General features: G+C 34.1%; 2 protein-coding genes across 7 annotated transcripts in view; both read left to right on the top strand.

Moving 5' to 3' along the window:
• The first annotated feature begins 856 nt into the window (after nt 1–856).
• On the top strand, nt 857–2,957 carry LOC128199938 (uncharacterized). Its single transcript, XM_052891619.1, has 4 exons — nt 857–1,021; nt 1,181–1,309; nt 1,504–1,555; nt 1,833–2,957. The coding sequence occupies exons 1-4, from the start codon at nt 883–885 to the stop codon at nt 1,975–1,977; spliced, it is 465 nt and encodes a 154-aa protein (XP_052747579.1). The 5' UTR covers nt 857–882; the 3' UTR covers nt 1,978–2,957.
• A 3,742-nt stretch (nt 2,958–6,699) lies between these two features.
• LOC112050866 (obscurin) overlaps nt 6,700–23,914 on the top strand; it is a 129,068-nt gene continuing 111,853 nt past the window's right edge. For 2 of the 6 annotated variants that reach the window (XM_052885459.1, XM_052885109.1), the window contains exons 1-2: nt 13,317–13,471; nt 16,051–16,157. In XM_052885459.1, the coding sequence (XP_052741419.1) occupies nt 13,405–13,471; nt 16,051–16,157 (174 nt within the window). In that variant the 5' untranslated portion in view covers nt 13,317–13,404. Of the gene's footprint in view, nt 6,807–13,175; nt 13,195–13,316; nt 13,472–15,960; nt 16,158–23,914 lie in introns of those variants that run through there. The other 4 variants (XM_024089243.2, XM_024089247.2, XM_024089242.2 and 1 more) reach the window with 4 other exon arrangements.

Raw genomic sequence — 23,914 nt, 5'->3', positions numbered from 1 at the left:
CTCTGCCGGTAAATGCAGCAAAAATGTTATATCATGAGAAAAATAAACAAAACAATATTTTAAATAGTTCCAAACAAAATAAACTGAATAGTAACTCTGATTCTAATAACGACAAACTGTTACAAGAAAATGACGTCGATAGTAAAGTCGTTAGAAACAACGATACTACTGAACTTTGTAATCAAAGTGAACCAGAAATTATTAGTAAGGATTATGAAAAGAAGAGAAGAAGATCCAGTGATAAAGATTCCAGAAGAGATCAGGTTAAGGACTTGAAAGTGAGCTACGATAAAAATGAAACTCTACTTGAGTCAGCTATAACCATTATTGATTCAAGTGCAGAAACTCAGAGAAACGGACAAGTTATGGGTGATTCATGCCAGGATAATAGTGCAGGACTAAAAATAAATGAAATTAATATAAAGAAGAAAATAAACTATAAAAAACAAAAGTCAGACAATACTGATAGAGACCATGAGTCAATTTTGCATGTAAGCTGTGAGAAAGACGGTTGCTTTAATAGGGATGAAAACATGAAAGTACAAGATATTAATGAACTTCTAAGCATGAAAAAGAAATCTAAAAGGATAAATGGCGTACAAAACTCAAGTAAAGAATCAGGTGGTACTGCTTCTGGAAATTCAACTTACACAGTTGATGGTAAAGCTAATCAAGACAATTTACACGGAGATGCGACGTATCATGTTGAGAATGAAAATAACCGAGTACCATTCTCAAATCTGTCTGGCAATGATCACAATCGTTTAGGTTAGTAAGATTTACCATATTGTGTAACACTTTGCCTTTATTTTTGTGTTATAACCGTGTCAATACTATATTTTAGATCTGAAAGAAATAGAAGTGACTCAAAAACAATATCGGATGGCTCAACGTGTAAAAACGTCCACTCCTAAGCATCAGAAGACATACAAAGTGGATCGCTCAGCAGAATTGACACGCTCAACTTCTCCTGACAACACCGATCAAGAGATATCTTCTTTGACGGATCTCCCCAATGAAGGTGATAAAAATTGCTCTAATCAATGAATAATTGTTGTTGAAGGCTTTTTTCTTCATTTTCAATAATAACTTATATTTAGAAGTAAACCCGCAAAGACTTTGCTTTTATAGTGATTTTGAGTGAGTCAATAAAGATGATTTCATTTATGCCACTTTCTAGATAAAAGTCCTCGAGATTACATCTCACCTGGAGAAGAGAAAGTCACATCAACATTTACTGAATCTTACGCGGCTGCTACCACCACGGATTATGGGTCTTTGAGCCTGGGAGAGGTGCCTGTTGCTGGAGGTAACTACTGGCAATTTATGGTGTAAATAAAAATGTAATCTAAGTTTAAGGCATGGATGGAAGTAATTTTGCTCTTTACCTACAGCTTCTTGGTTATATTGTAAACAAACATTAACTTTTTAGTTAATGCCCTTAAATCTGTGAAGAACTATTTTTTCAAGAGTTTCGTAAGTTATGTTTGCTTTATTTTTCAGTTAAAAAGCTATCTGATTTAGAAATGAGAGATAAACACCCTGATTCGATTGAGTAAGTAATAATTCGGAGTTATTTTTGTTTAAATTTTTTTTCATTATTTTGGATAACATTCTATCCACTTTTAGTGATATTAATTAGTGATATATAATGGGTTTGCTCTAAATTAAAAATTACTATGCCCACAAAAAATAAATTAAAATGCTTTCAAGTGTTTACGTAACGAATAAGAAACCACAAGTAAATAGAACTAAAAGCAACTAATTCATATTCACAATATACAATTTTTCTATATATGAAAAAAAAATTAATAATCTCTCTTTTATGCCAGGATATCGAAAACGTCCAACAAGATGGAAGAAGCTCTTCGGGCTATAAGCGAAGAACTGTTACGGTGTAGGGTACTGCTGCAAGGTCAACTTCCTGCACAGGTGATACCCGACTTAATCTCTAGCTATAGAGCTGTTAGAAACTAAAATATACATAGAAAATATATACATAGATTATATTCTATGACTAAAAACCGAAACGCCAATTGGCACTTTAAAATTTTTCGTATCAGTCTAACCTTAATTGTATCATTTCTTTATGATAATTAGTAGTGTCGTTGCTAGTCATTCCTTAATGCATTGGACATTATCATCAACAGCTTTTACTGATGATTCCTTTTCAAGAGCGCGTTCGCATACACCGTCCTCCATTATTGTTATCCGACTAACACATATTTTTTAAGGTCGTTGAGTCATTCAGTATTTTCCTAAATCCCCCTTAGATAAAAATTCTGTGAATTTAAAAGTCAACATTTATCCCATGTACTTTAGACGATACCTAAAAACTGTTTCCTTTCATCATATTTTAATTTTTTAATGAAATCATCTTCTGTATCAATCAACAGCAAACGACCTTTATTTAAATCAATTCATTTCGATTGATTGCTATTCCACTGCTCTATTCCTTTAATATTGTGATGAACGCTTAAAAATACATAAGTACCTGAGATCAATTCCAATTTATCCAATGAATCGTAAGGATTAGGTCTAAATATAGAATTCTAGGTCAACATTATTATCTCCGTACAAAATATATTTATTATTAATAAAAATATATTATGCTTATTTATATACATTTTTTACATGTACTGTGAGTGTTTTTGCGTATTCGGTATAGTGTGTGTTGTAGCATAAACGAGTTACTATTAATTAAACTTATTGTTAATTACGCCTTTGAGGCATTAGAAATTACGTTGGTTGTCTACAAAGTGTTCTCATATTTACGTAAGATTTTTGTTTAGAGGATAATTAACTAAAATCTCAATTATAATGTATATCGTAATATTGTGCTCTGTTATGTGTGTCGTCCTACTTTGTTCTGTAATTTCATTGCAATTGGTAAATGTTCCTGTATTCATATTTCTTTGTATAATTAAAATGTATACGCTATTTACAAGCACCTTATTTGGAGAATATATATTATTATGTTTGTTTGAAAGATTGTTTTAATACCTACAACGATTTAAAATTCCGTTAGTTCTTATTTTGTTTCATTTGCATTGACATACTTATATCTTCTATCCGACCCCCCACCAGGTGGCCTGACGACATCAAGCGAGTCGCAGGGATTCGCTGGATGCAGGTGGCTCAGTATCGTGATGTTTGGAAGTCCCTACAAAAAGCCTATGTCCTGCAGTGGACGTCCATCGGCTGATATGATGATGATGATGACTTATCTTTGTTTCGTTGCAAATAGTGCGAATCTTTATTTTACTATATGACAGCGAGTTTCAATACTATTTCTGTCACCTAGCAGAAAATTGGCTTCTTCGATGACGGAGGTGCACGAGAGATGATCTTAAGGATCGTTATAAAATCTAATAATGGATAAATAAATTTTATTTTGTTTAGATTATATATTTAGAAGTCTGGCTAGCCTAGCAAAAATTCGGATTTTTTAGTATAAGACTTCATTCATCACAATAAATAGAGTTTATTCGGGAATCATATTCTTGATTTAAATCCGAAATTCAGATAAGTATTCCGTAGCTGAAAAAATCAGCTATTGGCCAACAACTCTCTGAATCGAGAACATTAATATCAAATGTTAACAAAAAAGCCAGGGTCATAGAACTTTTATCTATTTTTAAAATGCGTAAAACTGTAGTAATGTTGAATATAATTCACTTAAAACTTGGCAGAAGTGAACAATTCCATTTAGATAATCGTATCATACGGTTTATTGGTTTATTTTGAGAGGTTGATGTCAATGTCACATCTTTCACGGTTATTGTACAAGAGAACGCTTCAGCAACCCATAAACACATTTGCCGAGTCGATATAAATGTTCTTATTTGTTTAAGTTCTGTGCCAAACAAGTTGAGCAAGAAATAATTACACTAAATTTAAGGTAGGTAGTCCTCATTATAATAGTATAGACTTGACGTAACAATGGGTTGAATAAGGATTATCACGGGAGTAGATTGTAGATTGATTATGCTTATACGCGTATAACTGTATATTCATTAAAGCCTAGATACCTATTATAGTTGAATTGCTTGGTGACAAGCAACTTAGACTTAAATCAAGCTGGAACTAAATACTTATGCCTATATTAGAATGATTTATTTCAAGGATGTTCATTTAAACAAATAATATGTTTCCTCGGATTAAGCGAAAAGCTTGTGCTGTTAGTGGACATTTTAAAAGAGCAAACACAGAATACCTAAGTACTTATAAGATTACCTACCTATTCTCTATGTAATATATCTATCTATCTCTCTATCATCTATTTAGCTATTAGGACACGATTAAAGCATTATTTAAGCTAAAATTAAAGCATTATTGCCAATATTAATTAACAAATATTTTGACTTTTGGTTATGTTTTGATACCTATACTGTAGACTTTGCTAAAAACATAAACAGTTTAAGATCCAAAATGGAGTGTACAACACAAAAGTTTGGTCTGGCAACAAGTAGGTATACCTTGACCGATGTACTCGATTTAGAAGATATTCGTGATCTTGGCTTACAAACCAAGTTTGAGCACCAATGTGTTGAAAGAAAATGTCAATAGATTAGGTAGATACCCGCCATGTTGTCTCGGTCTTATTGCATTTTAACAAGACGAGAACATAAATGATATCAGATACTTGCAATCTTATGGAATACGAATACATCAGTTACGATAATGAAGAGCTTGCTCTAAAAATGCAACTTATCTGTTATATCAGGTAAGTGAAACAAGTAGCATTTACGAAGTCCAGCAAAGCCTATAGCGAGTTTCCTCTATTCCATGCGATGACCCTAGCAACCGTTCAGTGAATTCATGGAATGCCAAGATATTCGTCTCATTTCTTTTGTGCCAAGAAAATTTAAACGTAAAAATTAACTTTTTTAAAAACTTTTTTATTCTACAAGTAAGCTTTGACTGCGATCTCACCTGATGTTAAATGACTAAAATGGAAAAGGATGTAGGAAGAGGTAAAAGTTCATTCACCTATAACTCTACGTCATAACACTAAATCGCTGGTACCAATAGTGATTTAGTGTTCCAGTATGTCAGCTGCTGGGATGGTAACTAACCGATGCTTACAATCAGACTAGACATGTGCCAATTTAGAAAATATAAATTCCTAAATTGACTCTAGCTGGGAAATGAGTTGAGGACCTACGAGTATATTACCAACCACAATAGCATTTCCAACTCAAACAAAAGAGGTCGTAAAACTGTTCATTAGAATAGGACATACTCAGACCACACATTCTCCAACGCATTACCAGGTTCAGGTGGTCCTCTACTAACAGATGTTGTCTAATCATGGTTTTTTTTAGATTAATATTCACTCCTTATGTATTCGTTATCAACCCATATTTGGCTCACTGCTGAGCTTGAGTCTCCTCTCAGAATGCGAAGGGTTAGGCCAATAGTCCACCACGCTGGCCCAATGCGGATTGGCAGACTTCACACACGCAGACAATTAAGCAAATTAGTATGCAGGTTTCCCCACGATGTATTCCTTCACCGTTTGAGACACGTGATATTTAATTTCTTAAAATGCACACAGCTGAAAAGTTGGAGGTGACATGCCCTAGGCCGGACCCACACCCTCCGGAATCGGAGGTAGAGGTCATAGTTATCCACAGGGCTATCACGGCCACAAGTATTAGACACTTATAAAAAAGTGATTTTTCTTTCGATTTCGTCGATATTAAAGAAATTTAAGACAAAAGTATTAACTGTTTTGGTAAAAGTCTTTTCATGAATAAATATATCACAATTGTTTTTTACCTCAGAGCACCTGTTTCCACACACGAGTAAGTAAAATAAGCTTATTCATTCTTCATTATGATTTATGAGGTTAATTTATAACTATAATATATCATCACCTGCCCAGTTGCTATTTACAGCTGTTACTTCAATTTGTTCTTGATTTAGCGCCATCAATGACAGAAATCTGAGAAAATTATATTAGATCTGTTTAATTCTTACAGTAGCTATTTTACTAATAACAATATGTATTCATGATTATAAAAAGTAACTTTAGAGTTTCTTGCAGCAAAATGGTAGAATCTTTACAAATACTCAAACTTGACGTTTCAAACGTGCTTGTAAACTAAGCCTACTTGAAATAAATTTATTTTGATTTTATTAATGTGTTATTTTATACCCACCACCTGCATATGTTAATGATAATAATATAATAACCGGAACCGACGGCTTAACATGCTCTATGAGTCTTGGTGATGTGGACAATCACCAACTTCTCAACTTCAGGCAGACAATTTTGTTCCAAATTTCTCGAAAGAAAAAATAGATCAATAAGTAAACCCGTATCCAGAATTTGAATCCTGGACAATTAAGGCTGTAGGAGCTTAAAGCTAGCTGTCTCATAGGTACAGCTAGCTTTAGCAGAGAGGTAAAGTCCGATAATAAGCTAATAAGGCGTGCAAGATGATAATAGTGAAACAAATTCTTCCATAACAGTAATTAAAATAAGATAGAGTTACTCAATTTTTAAAATTGGAATATGAAAATGGAATCTTGTAGACTCAAAAAACAAGTCAAACAACAAGTTTCAAATTAGAAAACTTTAGCAATGACGGAAAGGTATAGAGGAACAGGAAACTCCTGAAACATCTCAAACATCTGAAACATCCGAACATGAGCACTGAAAGGCTGAAAGTTACACTAGGCGATCTGCCGGAACAATCAATGTTGTCAGAGGCAGACAGTCATAGTGGTGTGACGGCGAGCGACGGACGCGACCGCTCGCGACCGAAATACTCTACGATCGGCGATCGAATCGTTTCGTAATACATAGTTTATCCGTACCTCCCCAGTTGACCCTCTCCCACATGTGCCACTGTTTACATACATCGCGAGTGATCGAACAAAACCAATCAAAAATACATGATAAAGAACTGAATCATAATAAACCTAAAATGTGTAAATAATGAAAAAAAAACAACTAATGGTAAATTGTAAAGTTAAACTTGTAAATGAATTGGTAGTACCAACCAAAACGGATATTCCTTTAAAACTTAATTTAACCCATTCACAAAAAGTAAATGATCTAGTTAGTAAATAAACTAAAATCTAAATATTATCTCATAACACAAATGTCCAGAAACAGAAACATTTTAAAGTCTGTAAACTGGTTAAAATGTAACACTAAAACAAAAGTAATAGTAAATTATTAAAGTGCGTCTAAAACTAATGCAAAACGTTCGAGTTAAAAGCAGACATCAAACTTTAACTGACAATTTTAATCAATATTTGAAAAAGGTTAATTAAAATTCTCAGACAGGAAAATAATGCTTTTGAAATTGCATTTCACTTAATCTTTATTAACCAGAAATATAATAGGTTAATTCAGTTTCTCAAACAAGAAGAAATTGCTTTTGAAACTGGATTATTAGCTTAATCTTCATTAATTGGATATTTTGATTGTCGATATCAAACGGATGGATGACAGGTCGATTAAAATATCACATCAGCTCAAACTGATGAGAAGGCTGAAGCTTTGAGCTTTCAAAAACCAAATGTCGGCGCATAGATAACGGAGTCTAGTAACAGCTAAGATTAATCGGTCAATCAATCTGCCGCTTGCAGGGCGTCCTTGCCCCAGTGCCGTGCCAAGACGCGTACGCATTTAGCCCGCCCTATCCGCTATGAGGCGTACAAACTTTCTCCGCATACTTCAGTCTATATATATAAAGCTATGATATAAAGGAAGAAGTAGACTCCCTCGAGAATGTAACCTCCTTCTAGAGTCAGATCTGGATTTGTTTTTGTGGAACACTTCGTATATTATAGAAAAATATGAAAAGCACAAAAGATATTTCTCTACGTTTGGCAATACGTACTTAGACTTACGCATTTTATTTGATTTCCATGAACTATTCAAACTTCCATTTTTACTAAAATAGAACTAAAGTATTTTTTTCTAAAAGTATTTTTAATTGAAAGTGCTTTTAATTTATATTCAATATTTGGACTCTATTTGCATTTTTATTATTTTTTTTTAAATTAACTATTAGAGGAATTAACTACTACTATTTGTTTCTAAGATTAAGAAAAAACTTGTTTACATAGAGTGACTCATAGCGTCAGTTTAAATTGTTGCATTTCTTCGTCGCCAAAACAATGTTTATTTGTATAAACATGGATTAAAATAGATTGGATTAAGAAAGCATTTTTCACTGAGTAGGTATAAAATTATATACCATTTTATATTCTGCTCATTTACAAACCAAGATAAATGGAAAATTAAACTTTTAGTTTTTAGATTAATTTCACTAATAATTGTTTCGTGTTTTATTTTTACTTATGATATAAAATGGCATAACATGGCCAAATCGTTACTTAATCATTACAATCTTATCAGTGCATTAAATTGAAAAAAAAGGCATAGGCAATTAATTATATTGTACTTTGGGCGTAGCTTAGCGTTAGTTTGACGTTCTAGATTTAATAGGGCACCATCAGGTGAAATCGTGGTCAAGCGCCAGCTTATTCAATATAAAAAAGTATATATATTCTGTGTAGGCGATTTTCGTAGCTGTGTTCAATCCGACAATAAATTTAATTTCTGAACTTTTACTTCTGTTATCTAATTTATTCTTTGTAAATTGGTATAATTTTGTACAATTTAGCGTCCATTCTATCTTTCTCGATTTAGTACAGTGTCTCTCTTGTAGCGGTTACAAGCTCGAAACTATTTTATCTGTTTAGTACAACAGTAAACAGACATTACGTTCGTCACTAGCGGATATTGCTCACTCATCTATTTCTGAAATCCATTCAACTGCTCGAGACCGAACTGTATGGAACTGTAATATTTACCTTTATAAATGTTATGTTAGCGTACATTCGGTTGCTTCTTTCAACTTTCAGTAGGTAACATTTAGAGATAGGTAATTTTTTAATACATTGGTGTAACTGGATAGAATAATCATTTTAACATTTTTTAAACATCTTGGTTTAAGCTCTGAGTTCTAATGATTACCACTTGAGATTGTTAATGACTTTAATCTCGTTCCAGTAATTTATATCCAGTTCCATAAATTGTTATTACGTGAATGTTGTAATAGTTCATTATGTACCGTTTCAATCTCTAGTTTATATATACTAATACTACTCATTATAAATAGGGACTTGATAAAAAGTAAAAGTCCGAAACTAAAGCAACGAAATAATGACGTATATGAAATTCAGTGGCGCCTAAATTCAGAAACTCATTGGTCGTTAGAACGCGCACATGCGTCTATAGACATATCTATATCTATACTAATATTATAAAGAGGTAAAGTTTGTAAGTTTGTCACATTTTTTAAATGGGGTAATCTTCGGAACTATTGGTCCGATTTCAAAAAATCTTTCACCAGTAGAATGCTACATTATCGGGGAGTGCTATAGGCTATATTTCATATTAGTATTATATATATTCGCCGAGTTAACACAGTTTTTGTCATACAGGTCGGACCAAAAATCCTCTTAAGCAGACTTATTCGCATGCGCTGCCTTAACCATTGTGTAAAATTGAAATTAATGTATGGAGGCTTTATGTATCTTTAAAAGTTCTACAAAAAAGTCCGCGACACCATATATCTATCTTCTATATATTAGCAGATATAGTACCTTTTGTGTTTTAAAAATTATAAATTTTATATACTAAGGTTTGCGTCATTATTTATGCTACTTAACTTAAATCCTTATCAAATTAATTATTTAATAATCACAAGGATATTATGGAGATAAGATTTGCCTTTTATAGTATGTTAATTAGTTAAATAGTTTCGGAGATAATACAAAATTTCTAAAAGACGCAGAAATTCCGCTACATGACGCCCCGCGCTTTCAATTACGTAGTTCCCGTTCCTGTGTGAATATGGGAATCAAGCATAGCCTATGACACTCGCAAATAACGTAGCTTTCTATTGGTAAAACGATCTTTCAAATCGGTCCAGTAGATCCAAAGATTATAATTTTAGCATAGAAGTCTCTATTTTCCTTTGTCATCGCACCACGCTCATAGGGCTGGATTGATTTTGCTAAGGGTAGGGGTAAGGTAGGGAAGGTATAGGGTAGGGTCGGGTAGGGTACAGGTAGGGTAGGGGTTGTGTAAGGTTAGGGTAGGGGTGAAGGTAGGGTAGGGGTAGGGTAGGGGTAGGGCCTACCCCTATCCTAGGGGTAGGGAAAGGGAAGATTACGGGTAGGGTAGGGTACGGGTAGGGGTAGGATACAGTTAGGGTACGGGTAGGGTAGGAGTAGGGTAGAGGTAGGAGATCGATACTGAAGCCTATTTTCTATTTTTTGTCTGTCTGTTTGCCTTTTTTTTGACCGGGCATCACGCTGAAACTACAGAATGAATTCAAATGATACTTAAGACGATTTGAGACCATAATACGTAGAAGGATAATAGGTTACTTTTTGTCGCGAAAACAAAATCAGAAATGGGTGAAGTAGGGGTAGAAAGTTTGTACGGAAAGTCCTTAATTTTTCTAGGTACCTGGTACATTTGTAAATGTAAAATGATAAGTGGATTATTTATTAGGTATAAGTTATAAAACTTGCAAAATATAATGTGAAATAGGAGTTGAAAGTTGACATCGATTTTTACGCGGACGAAGTCGCGGGCGTCCGCTAGTATAGATATATATCTATCTAGACTTTTTTCTGTACAATCGCAGGACTAAAATCTAATTTCTAGAATCATATTCTGAAGAAAACTAAAGCAATATTAGTAATGCACGTGATTATTTTATTTAATTCATAATTATCATAATACGATAGTCAGAGATAATTCATTATATTTGTGATTGTTTCTCGTTGTAATAATCTTGTTTACAGTACAGTTATTTCTGTTTATTATTCGCATAGTGAATCACTTCGATTTATCCCAAGCCAAGAATCATTTGACATTTCCGTCGTTACCCGACCACTGAGTGATAGAGATTAGTGGCTCCAATGCAACGGATGGTTCGCGTGCTTTCGCATGTTTAGTGTCGCGGGGGTACTTTGGAACATCTACTTGTATTTTTAACTGACGAAGTGTTTGGTATTTCGCAAAGGGGAATGCCCATCCCCGGCCCAGGCCTCCCCTAACGGCCCAGCAGTTTAGTTATGTCTAAAAAAATGATAATGATAATTTTACTTCAGTGATGAAATCATTACTTTAGCAAAGAAGTTTGTTACAATGTTTACCGACATTTTCAATTTATCGTTAATTTGTCTACAATGGGGACAAGATACGACAATACAGCTTGAGTTTTATGATATTTTTTGAACACTTATCATTGGCTTGTTTGTTCGTTTTCTTGTTTGTTAAGCATGTTGGTAACAGAAAAAAAAATACAGCTTCAAAAGTTATTTCGCCGTTTTGGTACACCGGCGAACATTTTGCCCTAGGAGAGTGATAAAAAAATGTATTTTTCTTCAAGAAACATACTTTTATTAAGCAAATTAATTAACCAGATCTTTATTTATACATTATACTATCATGTCCATTTACTTTTATATGGGGGTATGTCTGGGTTCCCTGGGCCGACGTTGTATGTGCCAGTGGGCTTCCCCTTTAAATAGTATATACTCTATTATACAACAGTCTTATTGGTTTGGTACTAAAGCTAGTTAGATGCTTTTGTTCCTCATATTACGTTCTTGGTTGGGTCAAAAATTATTTTCAGTGTAAGCTTACATTAAGCACCGTGGAGATTCTAAACTTCAAGTCGTCCATTAAGATTCACTTACAGGCTTCTTCTCTGTAAATGCTTGTGATAGGATTTATAAAGATTGATGATAATGACGCATAAATTATTCTTTAATATTTAACAATTAATTTCAAATCAATTTAATTCAATACATCATAGAATAGGTAGATGATCAATTTAAGAAGTAAAATTCTGATGGAGTGCTAAAGCACAAATATTAAAATTCTAATAGAAAAGTAAGGCACTACGTCAATATAAACTTTCATACTATACAAATACATTTACTTAAGGAACTATATGAAAAAAATTACACATAAGTTGTCAGGTTATCAAAAACAGTACTAAGCAGTAAATATCAAATATTATTTTTGTATTATTGATAGCCAACAATTCTGAACACCTATTCAGTATTCATATTTTGATTGAAACGATTTGATTTTCAATAAACAATAAGTGATCAACCATGCTATTATCAAATAACGAAATTACGTGAAATATATTTATAAACACTGCCTCTGTTTGTGAATTGCATTCAATTTCAATATATTGATATCTGATGCGATCTTCGTAAACAGGATGCCATTGCCGTCTAATATCGTCACTAACTCCAGCATCTTCGTCCATATCGCTGCAAAGACCTTGATATCATTTTAGATTGTTACGGTCAGTCGTACGTGATATAAATTTAGTAAGTGTACTTTAATGAAAATTTGATTCGTCACAATTTCAGTCCACGTTAAAGTAATTTATTTTACATCGCTGTCTGTAATTCCAATCTCAATATGTAAATCTCTTTTAAACTCAAATTTTCAGGTATAAAAATTACTTGCTAATAATTACAGTAATAGAAACAATGTGATAGCTATTAGTTTATTTTTAGGATTTATCATGAAAATAGAAACAAAATATCCTGCGTTTCTAATTTGAGTATCTAAACTAATAAATGAGCGTCATTGAAAATGTTTTTTTGTAGAATGTCACGCAGTTGTCCTCACTTTTATTAACAAATTCTTACGAGAGTAGTCATTCACATACTTTGAATATTCTTGCTTTCTATTTCGTAATATTTAATGTTTATTTCTATTTTAAATTATAAAACAGAAAATAATAATAAAATGCAGAATAGGTATGTAAAATCTTTAGCTTTATCATTAAAAAGCGATCTCTATCAACCAACAAAAGATTTAAAAAGATTTATTGTCTATTGTTAAAGTTTATTAATGAACTTTCAAATATAGTTTAATTTTCGTTTAAAGCAGATAGTTTGGCATGATTCACTTGGCAGTTAGACGAACGATGCATTCTTATTGCAAATACTAACACGTGCTATTAAATAATTCTCTCTCGAACTATTTACGTTCAGGTGCTGAATTTACGTTTTGGCAAAGTTTTCTCAGCTGATATATTTTGAATAGTTATTAAAAGAATCATCGTAAAAATAGATTTCTTTATCTATATTTTGACCTTGGTTTCTTATTAACTTAATGTAAGTATAATTTTCTTTACTTTAAAAGCAATGATGTTAAAAATAACAATTATAAATTTTATTTCAATTAATTAAACAGAAACAAAAATTAATCTCTACAAATACCATTTCATTGTAAATAGTGAAGTGAATGTGTTGTGATATTAAAAGTGATATACAAAAACAAACTAAATAAAAATAAAAACAAAACAAATACACTGAACACTAACTATGAACCAAACGAACACAATGGACACCAAACACAACACTTCTAACACGATGAGTAAAGAAGCGATAGGTCAGTGCGCTAAAATTGTAATGCTTAATGTAGTTCAAGTAGTATTAATGTAGATCTAACACGAGTATCTAAAGTAAAGCAAATGGTAAAGAAAGAAAAAGCTAGATATAAAGTCTCTTACTTCTTTAAAAACTTGTTTTTGTTTACTGACTATAAGGTTTAAAACTTAGTCTTGTTTACTGACTATAAATAAGGCTAAGAGATTTTAATTTTTGATGATTTACTTTGTATTGTAGCTAACCTTTACAACTAGGCTTTATTTTTTACCTTAAACAAGTATTCTAAGCTAAACATGCTTTCGCTAAGATTTTGTGTAATTTAATTGTTCAAGCTTAATCATATGTTATATTTTTTGTAGTAGTTAGTTTTTAACATAGTTTTCATTATTTCATTGCTTGTATTATTCATTGTTTTTAACTTATTTAAATATACGTCTTAGGCTTTAGGAATATCTATAATTCTCAAATTTTTAGTACATATTTTATAAGATATTCCATTTTAATGCCATTAGCCATGTCCAGTTTCATATGTTGATATTTTGGCATTCTCGGTACTTTATTACTTCCCATCAGGTAGAAAGATTTTGATAGATAATCTAATTTACTTAATTTTTAGATACGAGTATAACCTGTGATGGAAAGTTCAATAAGTTGAGGTTCTGGCTATTAGACCTTATAGCTTTAGATTTGATGATATCTACGTCATCATAAATTATAATATTATCTTGTTTGTTGATTTTACAATTTAATTGATGCGTGGTAAATGCTAATGTAGTTAGACTTAATAAATTGGCCGTGACTGCTAACGTCTGTATCGTAGAGCTTGTCTGCGCACTCATTTGTATTGATAGCAACGTTGTTAGACACAATACTATACTTTTAACGTTATACTATTTTCAACAAACTCTGCTAAAAACCTTTATCTTTATATAAAAGGATATATAATTTGGCTGACATCAACGTAAAACCCGAGCTACGGAATTAGCAAGAAAAGATTGAGCCTTCCTTAGATTTTATGGAATTTCCTATTTTAATATAAAGACTGATTCAAAAAGGATTATTGGTAATTTTCAAGAAGTGAAATTTTGTTATATCATCCCCATCTCTTTAAAAAAACAATTTAAGCTATTTTTTTCTGTTTTTATTCAAAATACTTTTAGTTTTACTTCCTTTGGTTTTATTTTAAATGAAATAATAGTTAATTTGTATTTTGTTTTTGATTAGGTGCAGAGTTTTGTTAATAAGAAAATAGTATAATCCGAAGGTGTAGTACATAAGTAGACACTCTCTAAACACACTGTTACTTCTACACTTACAAGAAGTGAACCCGTAGACAATACACTAACTATAATTATATATTTACATTTAAAACTTGAATCATAGTTAATAATCCAATATAAAACCAAATGATAATGCTTAGTAGATTAGATGTGCTAAAAACGCTTCATATATTTACTCGGTACAATAATTATGACAAACACTGTTCCTATCCTACATCCAGAAATATTCCTTTTATATTTAATAATCCTCAATTTATAAATATTATGTTTATAAAACTCCCTACCTATACCGAAACCTTATATTATTATATTATAAAGTGTATTAATATGCTTAATTATACTAATCGCATTTTCGTAAACATAATTTACTTGTACTTCATTCTTTTCAATTAATGCTTTTACAGGATGTGCAACTTTGTTATTAAACGTGCATGACTTGTTTTAACCAAATACATATTTCCCAATATAATGCCAAATATTTAATTATTGCCTGATATAATATGTGGGGCTAGTTATAATATCAACACATTCTATATTAATAAAACTCTTGTGTTTGTTGTTTTTCGGAATCCCTCCCTCAACTCCTCGGTCAGCACGTAATCGCCTAGCATTACTTCGTGCTGACCGACCAGTCATCGTTTCTCACGCTCTCTTTTCTCCTACCTTTCTCTTGTTTCTCTCAGAACCATTATTGTTCGTAGCATGTTAGTGCTTTTGTCCCACTCAGCACTACCTATGTTTCATCTATAGCCACACATTCTAATTCAAACGACTTTTCAAAACTCAGCTCTATCTATTTGTGTCAATTAGTCTATTATAGAATCCTAGTTTTTGTTCTTTTCATAAAATCATTAATTATATTAAAACTTGTGTAGAGTTGAACGCTTTTGATAAGTCGAATCTATGTAATTGTTTTCCTATAAGTTTGTTTTGATCAATTCATGTTAGAATAAGCTATATGCTGCAAATTAATAATCCTAGCGCCCGTAAATTATTAACACTGTGGATTTATTCTTGATTCGAATTTCACTGTTTTTATATCCAATTTCACCATTACTTTCACTCTTAGGGGCCTCTTAACTCCTGCTTATCGCAAGTAACTGTCAAAATGCGGTGAAGTGCTTTTTACACAATTTTGCCCAAGTTTTCACAGTTCATTAAACCTTCCATCCTTCCATCTGTCATTGTTAACCAAGTTAATCCGATACAGCGAATGAGCTTTTATAACACGTAGCGTTTTTAACCTGCTTATCGCAAGTAAGTGTAAAAGTGCGGTGAAGTGAAGTGCGGTGTTGTGCAGAGTTCGGCGAGTGGTTGAGCCGGGTGGCGGTGCCGGCGCTGCTGCGGTCGCGGAGGAGTCTCAGCGAGAGGAGGGCGAGGGCGTTGACCCTGCGTAGCATCATGGAGGTAAGTCATCACGCGGGTGCTAGATGGCACAAGCCATAAGATACACCTTCATTGTTATTATCTTACATGAATTTTACTCTCAAGCCCGGTGCAACAAAAAATATATTTATAAGACCGTACGCAAAATAAATAAACATAAATGTAGCGTCCACGTAAATGCACGGGGCATTCAACCCGGCAGGGAGAGCAAACGGCCGGGGATCAGGGCGACAGGTGGAGAAACTATCCTAGCCGAGTCCAGCAAGACCGATTATTGCATCTGGGAGCGAACTGCCACGGAACCCCAGCCGCCTCAGATGGTGAGCGAGGCTGACTGGGATCAAACCATTAGCAGATATGACGATTGGGATGATTTCAGTGGACTCTATATGCCACATAACGGTAGACAGATTTACTTGCGTTTTTTCTCCGTCTCAGCTCTCACAAGGTTCTCCTCTTAAGGAATTGTGATAGAATATTCCTGTCCGTGATAATGGACCGGTCTTAATAGAGCCGGACTCCGCCGTCCGTACTTCAGGATACTTCATTGATAAAGTATTTTGGCTGCTTGCTTGTGTCTGTGCAGATAATCAGTGTTGGCAAGAGCCGAACCACCCTAAAGCACATGTCTAAGTGACACGTCGTGATGGCGACAAGCTACCAAATGTCGTGAATACCATCCTTCAGAACGTACTTCCGGTAGTTCCGCGTCTTTCCCTTAATCTTGTATCGCAAGACAAACCCTTCGGTTTCCCCAAAGAGGTCACCGAAGCACAGTCACTGCACGGACGCTTTCTTATTGAAATGTGGGTCACGAAGAACCTTAAAAAAGATTCCATGCAGCTCCTTCTACTCATTAAATTTTCAGTTTCCCCTGGAGACCTGAAACTGAAAACTAAATGTGTCGAGTTTTTTTTCGACATTATTTACGTGTTGACAAATTGACCAATAGCCTCATGACGAAAGATAACAAACAAACAAAATATCAAATCTATAAAATAGTTCAGATTCAGATAACGTTAAATAAATTCAGATCACAATAATATGCACAAATCAAGCGATGACGCAAATTCTGTACCATCTCATTCGCAGCAAAGACCAAGCTTAAACGAAAACTATTTACGGATATATTTATGACTACCAAATGCCCGTGACTTTGCCAGCATGTAGTAACATTATCATTACTACTATAGCATACCATACCATATTATTTTTAAAAATGTTTACTTACTATGAGAATTTGCTAACATAACTTTGGAAAGAATTGGAAGAAGAGAACGCAGGCGTAACGAACTCGATGTCGCAAACGTCCTCGTACTCAACTCCGTGATATGCATGCACCACGATAACTCCTTGTCCATAGCTACTCCAAGATTGTTTACTGATTCACAATACGGTATCGTGACCAATGATGTTAAATACTGATGTTAGATGTGTTACTAGGTTATGAAAAGGCGCTCAAAAGAAAAAAAATCACATCTCAATTTTAGTTGTGGTCAACAACGAACGTTATTTAAGCAAATAAATATCGTTTGCGATGTCGAGTTGTGTGTTCAGGAAGTGTAAAATGATATATACATAAATAGATATATTAATTTATTTTACTATTTATATTTTTATTATTTATATTTTTTTTTACTATTAATGCGGATCACTTTATGCGGTGATGTTGTAGGAACGTGACCGATCTATAGTATAAAATTATCATTGATCGTGACACTGTTGTAAACAATAGGCCATAAACGACAACGAGTACAGACAATTAAGAGACCTTTGAGAGGTTGTAGGTAATGTAGGTAGGTTAGGTAGGTATTAGAGCCTGCTAAATATAACTTTCAAACTACCATTGTCTAAATTCCATATTTACCTATAAGTCCTTATTTACGGTAAGGGCAGGGGCTGATGACAACTTTTATAAAATGATGAAGATCTGAGCAAGACAAGCTCCTTAAAAAAGACCCTGGCGGCGCCCGCGTTACAATTTGTTTGTCAACTCAACACAAATATATCAATACACTCGTAATATAATTCATTTTGTAATCCTCTCATGTCTACAATGCACAATGATGCCAAATTATTCATCTATAAGCTATAGATAGATATTTTTAGTTGTTTACCGCCATTTTACTGCGTCAGTAATTAGACGACATTAACATTTTTGTTGTAAAACGCCATCTAGCGGCGGTATCACATACCAAATGCTTGCGAAGGGATTGCTGTAATTAGAACGTTGCTGAAATACAGACGAGCGAGAAACTGCGTTTCAGTGGCGACGAAGTTTATTTAATTGTAAATAGATGGCGTTACTGTCATTAATTCGTGAATGCAAGATTTTGATATTAGATCGACAATGGATCTTATCAAGGCAATCTTAAAGTTAATTCGATATCGCTTATTTTCCATAGTTTTATGAAAAGCATTACCGTTTTATTATAACTAGTGAATCTATCGCCAAATAGGTATATAGAATTGAAAATTTTGGAGAACCCCGAAGGTCAAGAAGAAGGAAAAGAATGAAAACTAAAATAACGATTTTCATGCCAGAAATTCTTTCCATCTTAAAAAAGTTCAAATGGTGTTGCAATATGATGTGTCCTCGGTCAAAGAAAATTAGTTACTTTTTTATTTTTATTTCATTACAAAAAATACGTGGTTTTGAAAATAAAGAGCTGATACTCTTACAATGATGGACCGATATTAATCAAACAAAGCTAAGAATCACTGCAAGGAAATTTGCTTTCAATGAAAACAACCTATTAAAATAAAATAAAAAAACCGAAAGACGCCGAATCTATATTCTGTTCCGAGACTGTTTGACTGCAGTGTCTTTTGTTAATACTTTGCAGTGTCTACTGTTTTACTTTTCAAATGTAGTTTTCATGTGAACTAATTACTCTAATAGTAAAGGAGGCCATGATTATAAATGTGGATTTACTTGAGCCTCGCTAGTACTTAGATTAGAGATTATATTTTCAACTAGCAGAAATTCCTAATTCCCATTCCCATGGGAATACGGGGAATATAGCCTATGCTATTTTCTAATAATGTAACTTTCCGTTGGTGGAAGAATTTTTCAAACCGGTCAAGTAGTTTTTGAGTTTATTCGTTACACACAAAAATAGAAAAATGGAATGAAAAATTCATTTCCATATAAAAATAGATAAAGGGTTTTAATATAATATTTCCGCTTTCAATGGTGAGGTTTATCCTATACCTACTGCAGCAGGCTAAATCACTATATTTGACTATACTAGTTGACATAATTATACGAAATTGAGATTATATGTAACAAATATCATCTGGTACTTACTGGTGAATATCACACAGTAGGTAAATGATATTTTGTCAATTGATTTGATGTTTATTTTAATAGGTTGATAATAAATACCAAAATAAGCAGCAGATTTAAAAGACACTTTTTATTGTTCAAAATTTAAAAACTAAAATATTGCGTTTGTGGCTCGAAAACATTTAATAAAACGGTTTTGCAAGGGCTCATACTTAGTTGAGGTGCCAACAACATGCAAGGTGTGACCCATAATGTTCATCGCTTTCGAGCTAAACCCAAAATCCTCTCTTTGTCTCCCTGACTATAAGACTTTTCTAAAGACTTTCGCCTGTCTATTTCGACTGCATCCGATACCCACCCACCGTATTCTATTTCTATTGTCATTATTTCTGGCGTGTGTTTGAACATCTTCCCTGCATGCTAATTGCGCTGTTATGTCTAAGTAATTTGGCACATAATTGCGTAATTACAAAGTACACTCTTTTTGAAAATTGAATGACAGTGATCTGCGACCGGTTTGACGAATGAGCTTCTAAAATTAAGTTTTCGTTGAATTATGTGTTTTAGTCTTTGCAAGTTATATAGTTTTGCTTTGTTTTTATATTGTTTGTGTTGTACCTATTATAATTAGTGACTCAAAAGTTGAAATTAAATTACTCTAATGTGTGTGTAATTTCTTGATGATAAACTTAGATAATTCAATTAGGCAACTTTATAGTATGTTCTACCCAATGATATTAAATTACCATTAGTTCTACATATATATTTTCAAAGTAAGGTATAAGACTATTACTTTACACACTCAGTTTTTGGTTTTCCCGTTTTCTCCGGAGAAGCATAGATCCGAGAGAATTATGTCACCTGAAAATTCTGAAAACTACGATTATGGGAAAGTTAGTACTAATCACATTCTGCCCTTACACCCTATCAGTCAAGTACAACTCATCTTTAAGAAGAAGCCCGTTTCGTTTATCTCCATCTTCTTGCTTTTGAACTTTGAAATTTTTGACCATTATTTTCTACAAAGCTCCCTCTCAGTCCCCGTGAACAAGGGCGTCCTAGTTGCTGCTAGATTACCAACAATTAAGCGATGTACTTTAACGACAGAATAGCTTCATAATGAAATGAAAATACTCTTCATTGTACACCGAAAGTTATAATATGAATATAAAATAAATAAATTAAGTAGGTACAATAGGCGACCTTATCGATCAATCATCTCCTTTCAGCTATAGATCATCGCTTTATAGCTGTTTTAAATAGTCCTCTGTCAAAGACATAGAGGCCCCACTATTTTAGGAACCAATGGATCAAATACTGTCCTGCTGGCAGAGTTTTTGTGAAAACGCCACAATGATGCTACTGCATTAGAAAAGAACTTCTAGCAAATAAATAACCAGCACAATATAACGTAGTTCTCGCAGAAAATAGCTACCATTGTTGAAATTCTCATCTCTCATCAATACAATTTCATTATGCAATTACCCATGGGCGTTAGGTACATCTAACGAGCGCTTGTCAACAGCGCCGGCGCCCGGCCGTTATGTCATACAGTTACGATGACGCTTCAATGGGTTATATCACAGATAAACAAAACTGGGGATAGTTCATCAATCAATCAATCAATTATAATCGTCTGGATTGTCCAACTATTTGCTTCTGATCTCATCAATCATTCGATGGAATGAATAAGCCCACAATACATCATTCATAGGGAATTTACTCTTCGGGGCAAGCGGGTGTAACTAGGTTTTTACTCCGAGCTGAGAGTTTATACTATCTTAGAAGAAATTAAATCTCAGTCGCTTGACCCAGGGCATCGTGATCTTAAGCTAACCATCGAACCAATAACTTAGTTCTTTAACAGTATCTAGTGGATTGCTAGATTAAAGATGGTAGCCCTTCAGGTTTAACTTGTACTTCAACCTGTGTGATCGTTTGTGACATCACTATAGCTTGGCAAGTTCGTTGATGACACTCCCATGATATGCGGGCGACGGGGGGAAATGACTGCGCTGGTGTGAAGTCGCACGTGCGGGCCAGAGAGAAGGGCTACGCGGGTATAAAGTCGTGCGCGCGGGGCATCGCTATCGGGGCTCCCGGACCATTGGGAGTGTTACGAACGAATTTACCAAGCTATATAATCGGCTGATATATACCTATATATGAAGTGTCAGCCGATTCTACAGTTCGTGCGCTAGAGCATGGTGCGGTTGACAGTTCGTCTTACTCTTGAAGTTTGCCGTGATTCACGACAATAGTACGTATTACGAACGTCGTTAAACAACTGTCACCCGCACCATGACCGCTACAACGCATATAGTATAGTGGTGTAACATCCGATTACACAAGTTGAAGAACAAGCTTAGTTTAGTTCATATCATACCTTACCTTATCAGCCGATAGACGTCCACTGCTGGACATAGGCCTCTTGCATGGACCTCCAAGCAAAATGGTCTCGAGCCCCCAACATCCTGCGGCTCCCTGCAACCCGCTTGATATCCTCGATATAGTGGGGGGTCGACCAACACTGCGCTTTCCGGTGTGGGATTGCCATTCCAGCACCTTGGAACCCCAACGTCCATCGGCTCTTCGAACTTTGTGGTCTGCCCATTTCGATCACGCAGAGAAACTCCAAGCATAGCTCGCTCAATCCCCGCCGAGTGACTTTGAGCTTTCTAATAAGGCCCACAGTCAGCGACCAAGTCTCGGATCCGTAGGTCATCACTGGTAACGCACACTGTTCGAAGACTTTCGTCTTCAAACACCGAGGAATTTGGGTCGAAAAAGATGTCGCTGAGTTTCCCGAACGCTGCCCAGCCGAGCTGGATTCACCTCTTTTTCGAAATCATCTACCTAACTGGACTGCGTGTCCTAGGTATATATTCGTCTACAATTTCGAGCGCAGAGTCCTCAACAATAACTGGGTGGAGCGATAGATGAGCAGTAGTCATGATCTTCGTTTTGCTCATGTCGTATTATAAGGAAGCTGAAATCGTACGTTCTATTTGTTTCCAAAACGCATCCGTTTATACGATGGAGAGGAATAATATTATTTCAGCTGCAACCACATGTTGGGATACTTTTTGATGTTTAGGATATAATGGCGGAGTGACGTATACTTTTGCCTTGATTTTGTTATCAATATGACGTATATCAAGGACACTTTTGATATATTCGTTTATTATAATAAATAATACAAGCCGATGTCCGCTGTTTCATAAGTATGAATTCAGTTTTTCACAAATCCCACGCGAACTATGGGTTTTTCCGATACAAAAAGAATCATAATGTGTATCCAAGGTTGTTTTTGCGTAAAATAGTAATAAACATCCATATTAATTATTATAAACGCGAATGTTTGCGTTTGTAAATTAGTATAGAATTTAAATTAAATTAAATTAGCGATAAGTGGCTCAAGTATGCCTCTCTGACTGACAGTTACATATTTGTACCTTTTGTGACCCTTGGAGACCCTTGGGCCATGGAGTCGCAGTGCCAAAAAATTTTACCGCGGCTTGTTGCCTCGACTGGTGACAGAAGGGCTGGCACATTTTGCCTAAAGGATCAGCCTGGCTGTCCAGCGTGGAAAGGCAGCCAGTGTTCTTGCCACCATTCCACGTGGGCATGATTTGTATAGTTATTAGGATAAGTTAGCTTAAGTTCCTTATTGTATTTTTTCTCAATAAAAAAAAGATCGTGATTTAGCCGCATTTAAATTTCAATTCCTTGATGTGAATCATTCTCAGAAACTGCCTTATTTTAAAATAAACCCTTGCTGAGTTTGTTGTGAGTTCTTCTCGGACCAAGGCGCTTTGGAACCCTCGTAACTTTAATTTTAAGTTTTTCGACCAATTTATCACCATTATCTAATAGCATTATCTGAAGTTTCGAAAGTGCCTGTAAACTAAACCTAATTGAAATAAATTAACTTTGACCTGACCTTTTTCTAAGTATTTCCTTGCAGTTAAATATATAAAAAGTATATTTTAGTTTTTTGTAATTAGTATGTATCATATAAAGAAGTTATATCAATACTAATACTATAAATGCAAAAGTAAGTCTGTCCGTTATCTTTTCATGGCTAAACTCAGGGCACACGATGAGTAAACAAACTTGGAGCAAAACAGTTAACACGTGCCCTAACTTTTTGACCCTAGAATAAAAATAGAAGGGGATGAAATAGGGGTTGAAAGTTTGTATGGAAAGTCCATCATTTTTAGACTTACAGATTTAAAAATCATGAAAAAAAAATACGAAATATACAATGTGATTCAAGAATTTTTGAAATTCGACCTCTAAAGTAGTGAAATAAGGGTCGAAAGTTTACCTAAGCCGCTAGTCCTACTAATATTATAAACTCGAAAGTTTGTATGCATGTTTGTTTGAATGTTTGTTACTCTTTAACGTCGCTACTACTAAAGCGATTTGGCTAAAATTTGGAAACTACTTCTTATCCTGGAAAAAATTATGGTTCCCGAGGGATTTG

This window comes from Bicyclus anynana, chromosome 1 (assembly GCF_947172395.1).
Source record: "Bicyclus anynana chromosome 1, ilBicAnyn1.1, whole genome shotgun sequence".
Taxonomy (NCBI): Eukaryota; Metazoa; Arthropoda; class Insecta; order Lepidoptera; family Nymphalidae; genus Bicyclus; species Bicyclus anynana.
Note: the sequence above shows the minus strand (reverse complement) of the source record. Positions and strands in the feature narration are given on the sequence as shown.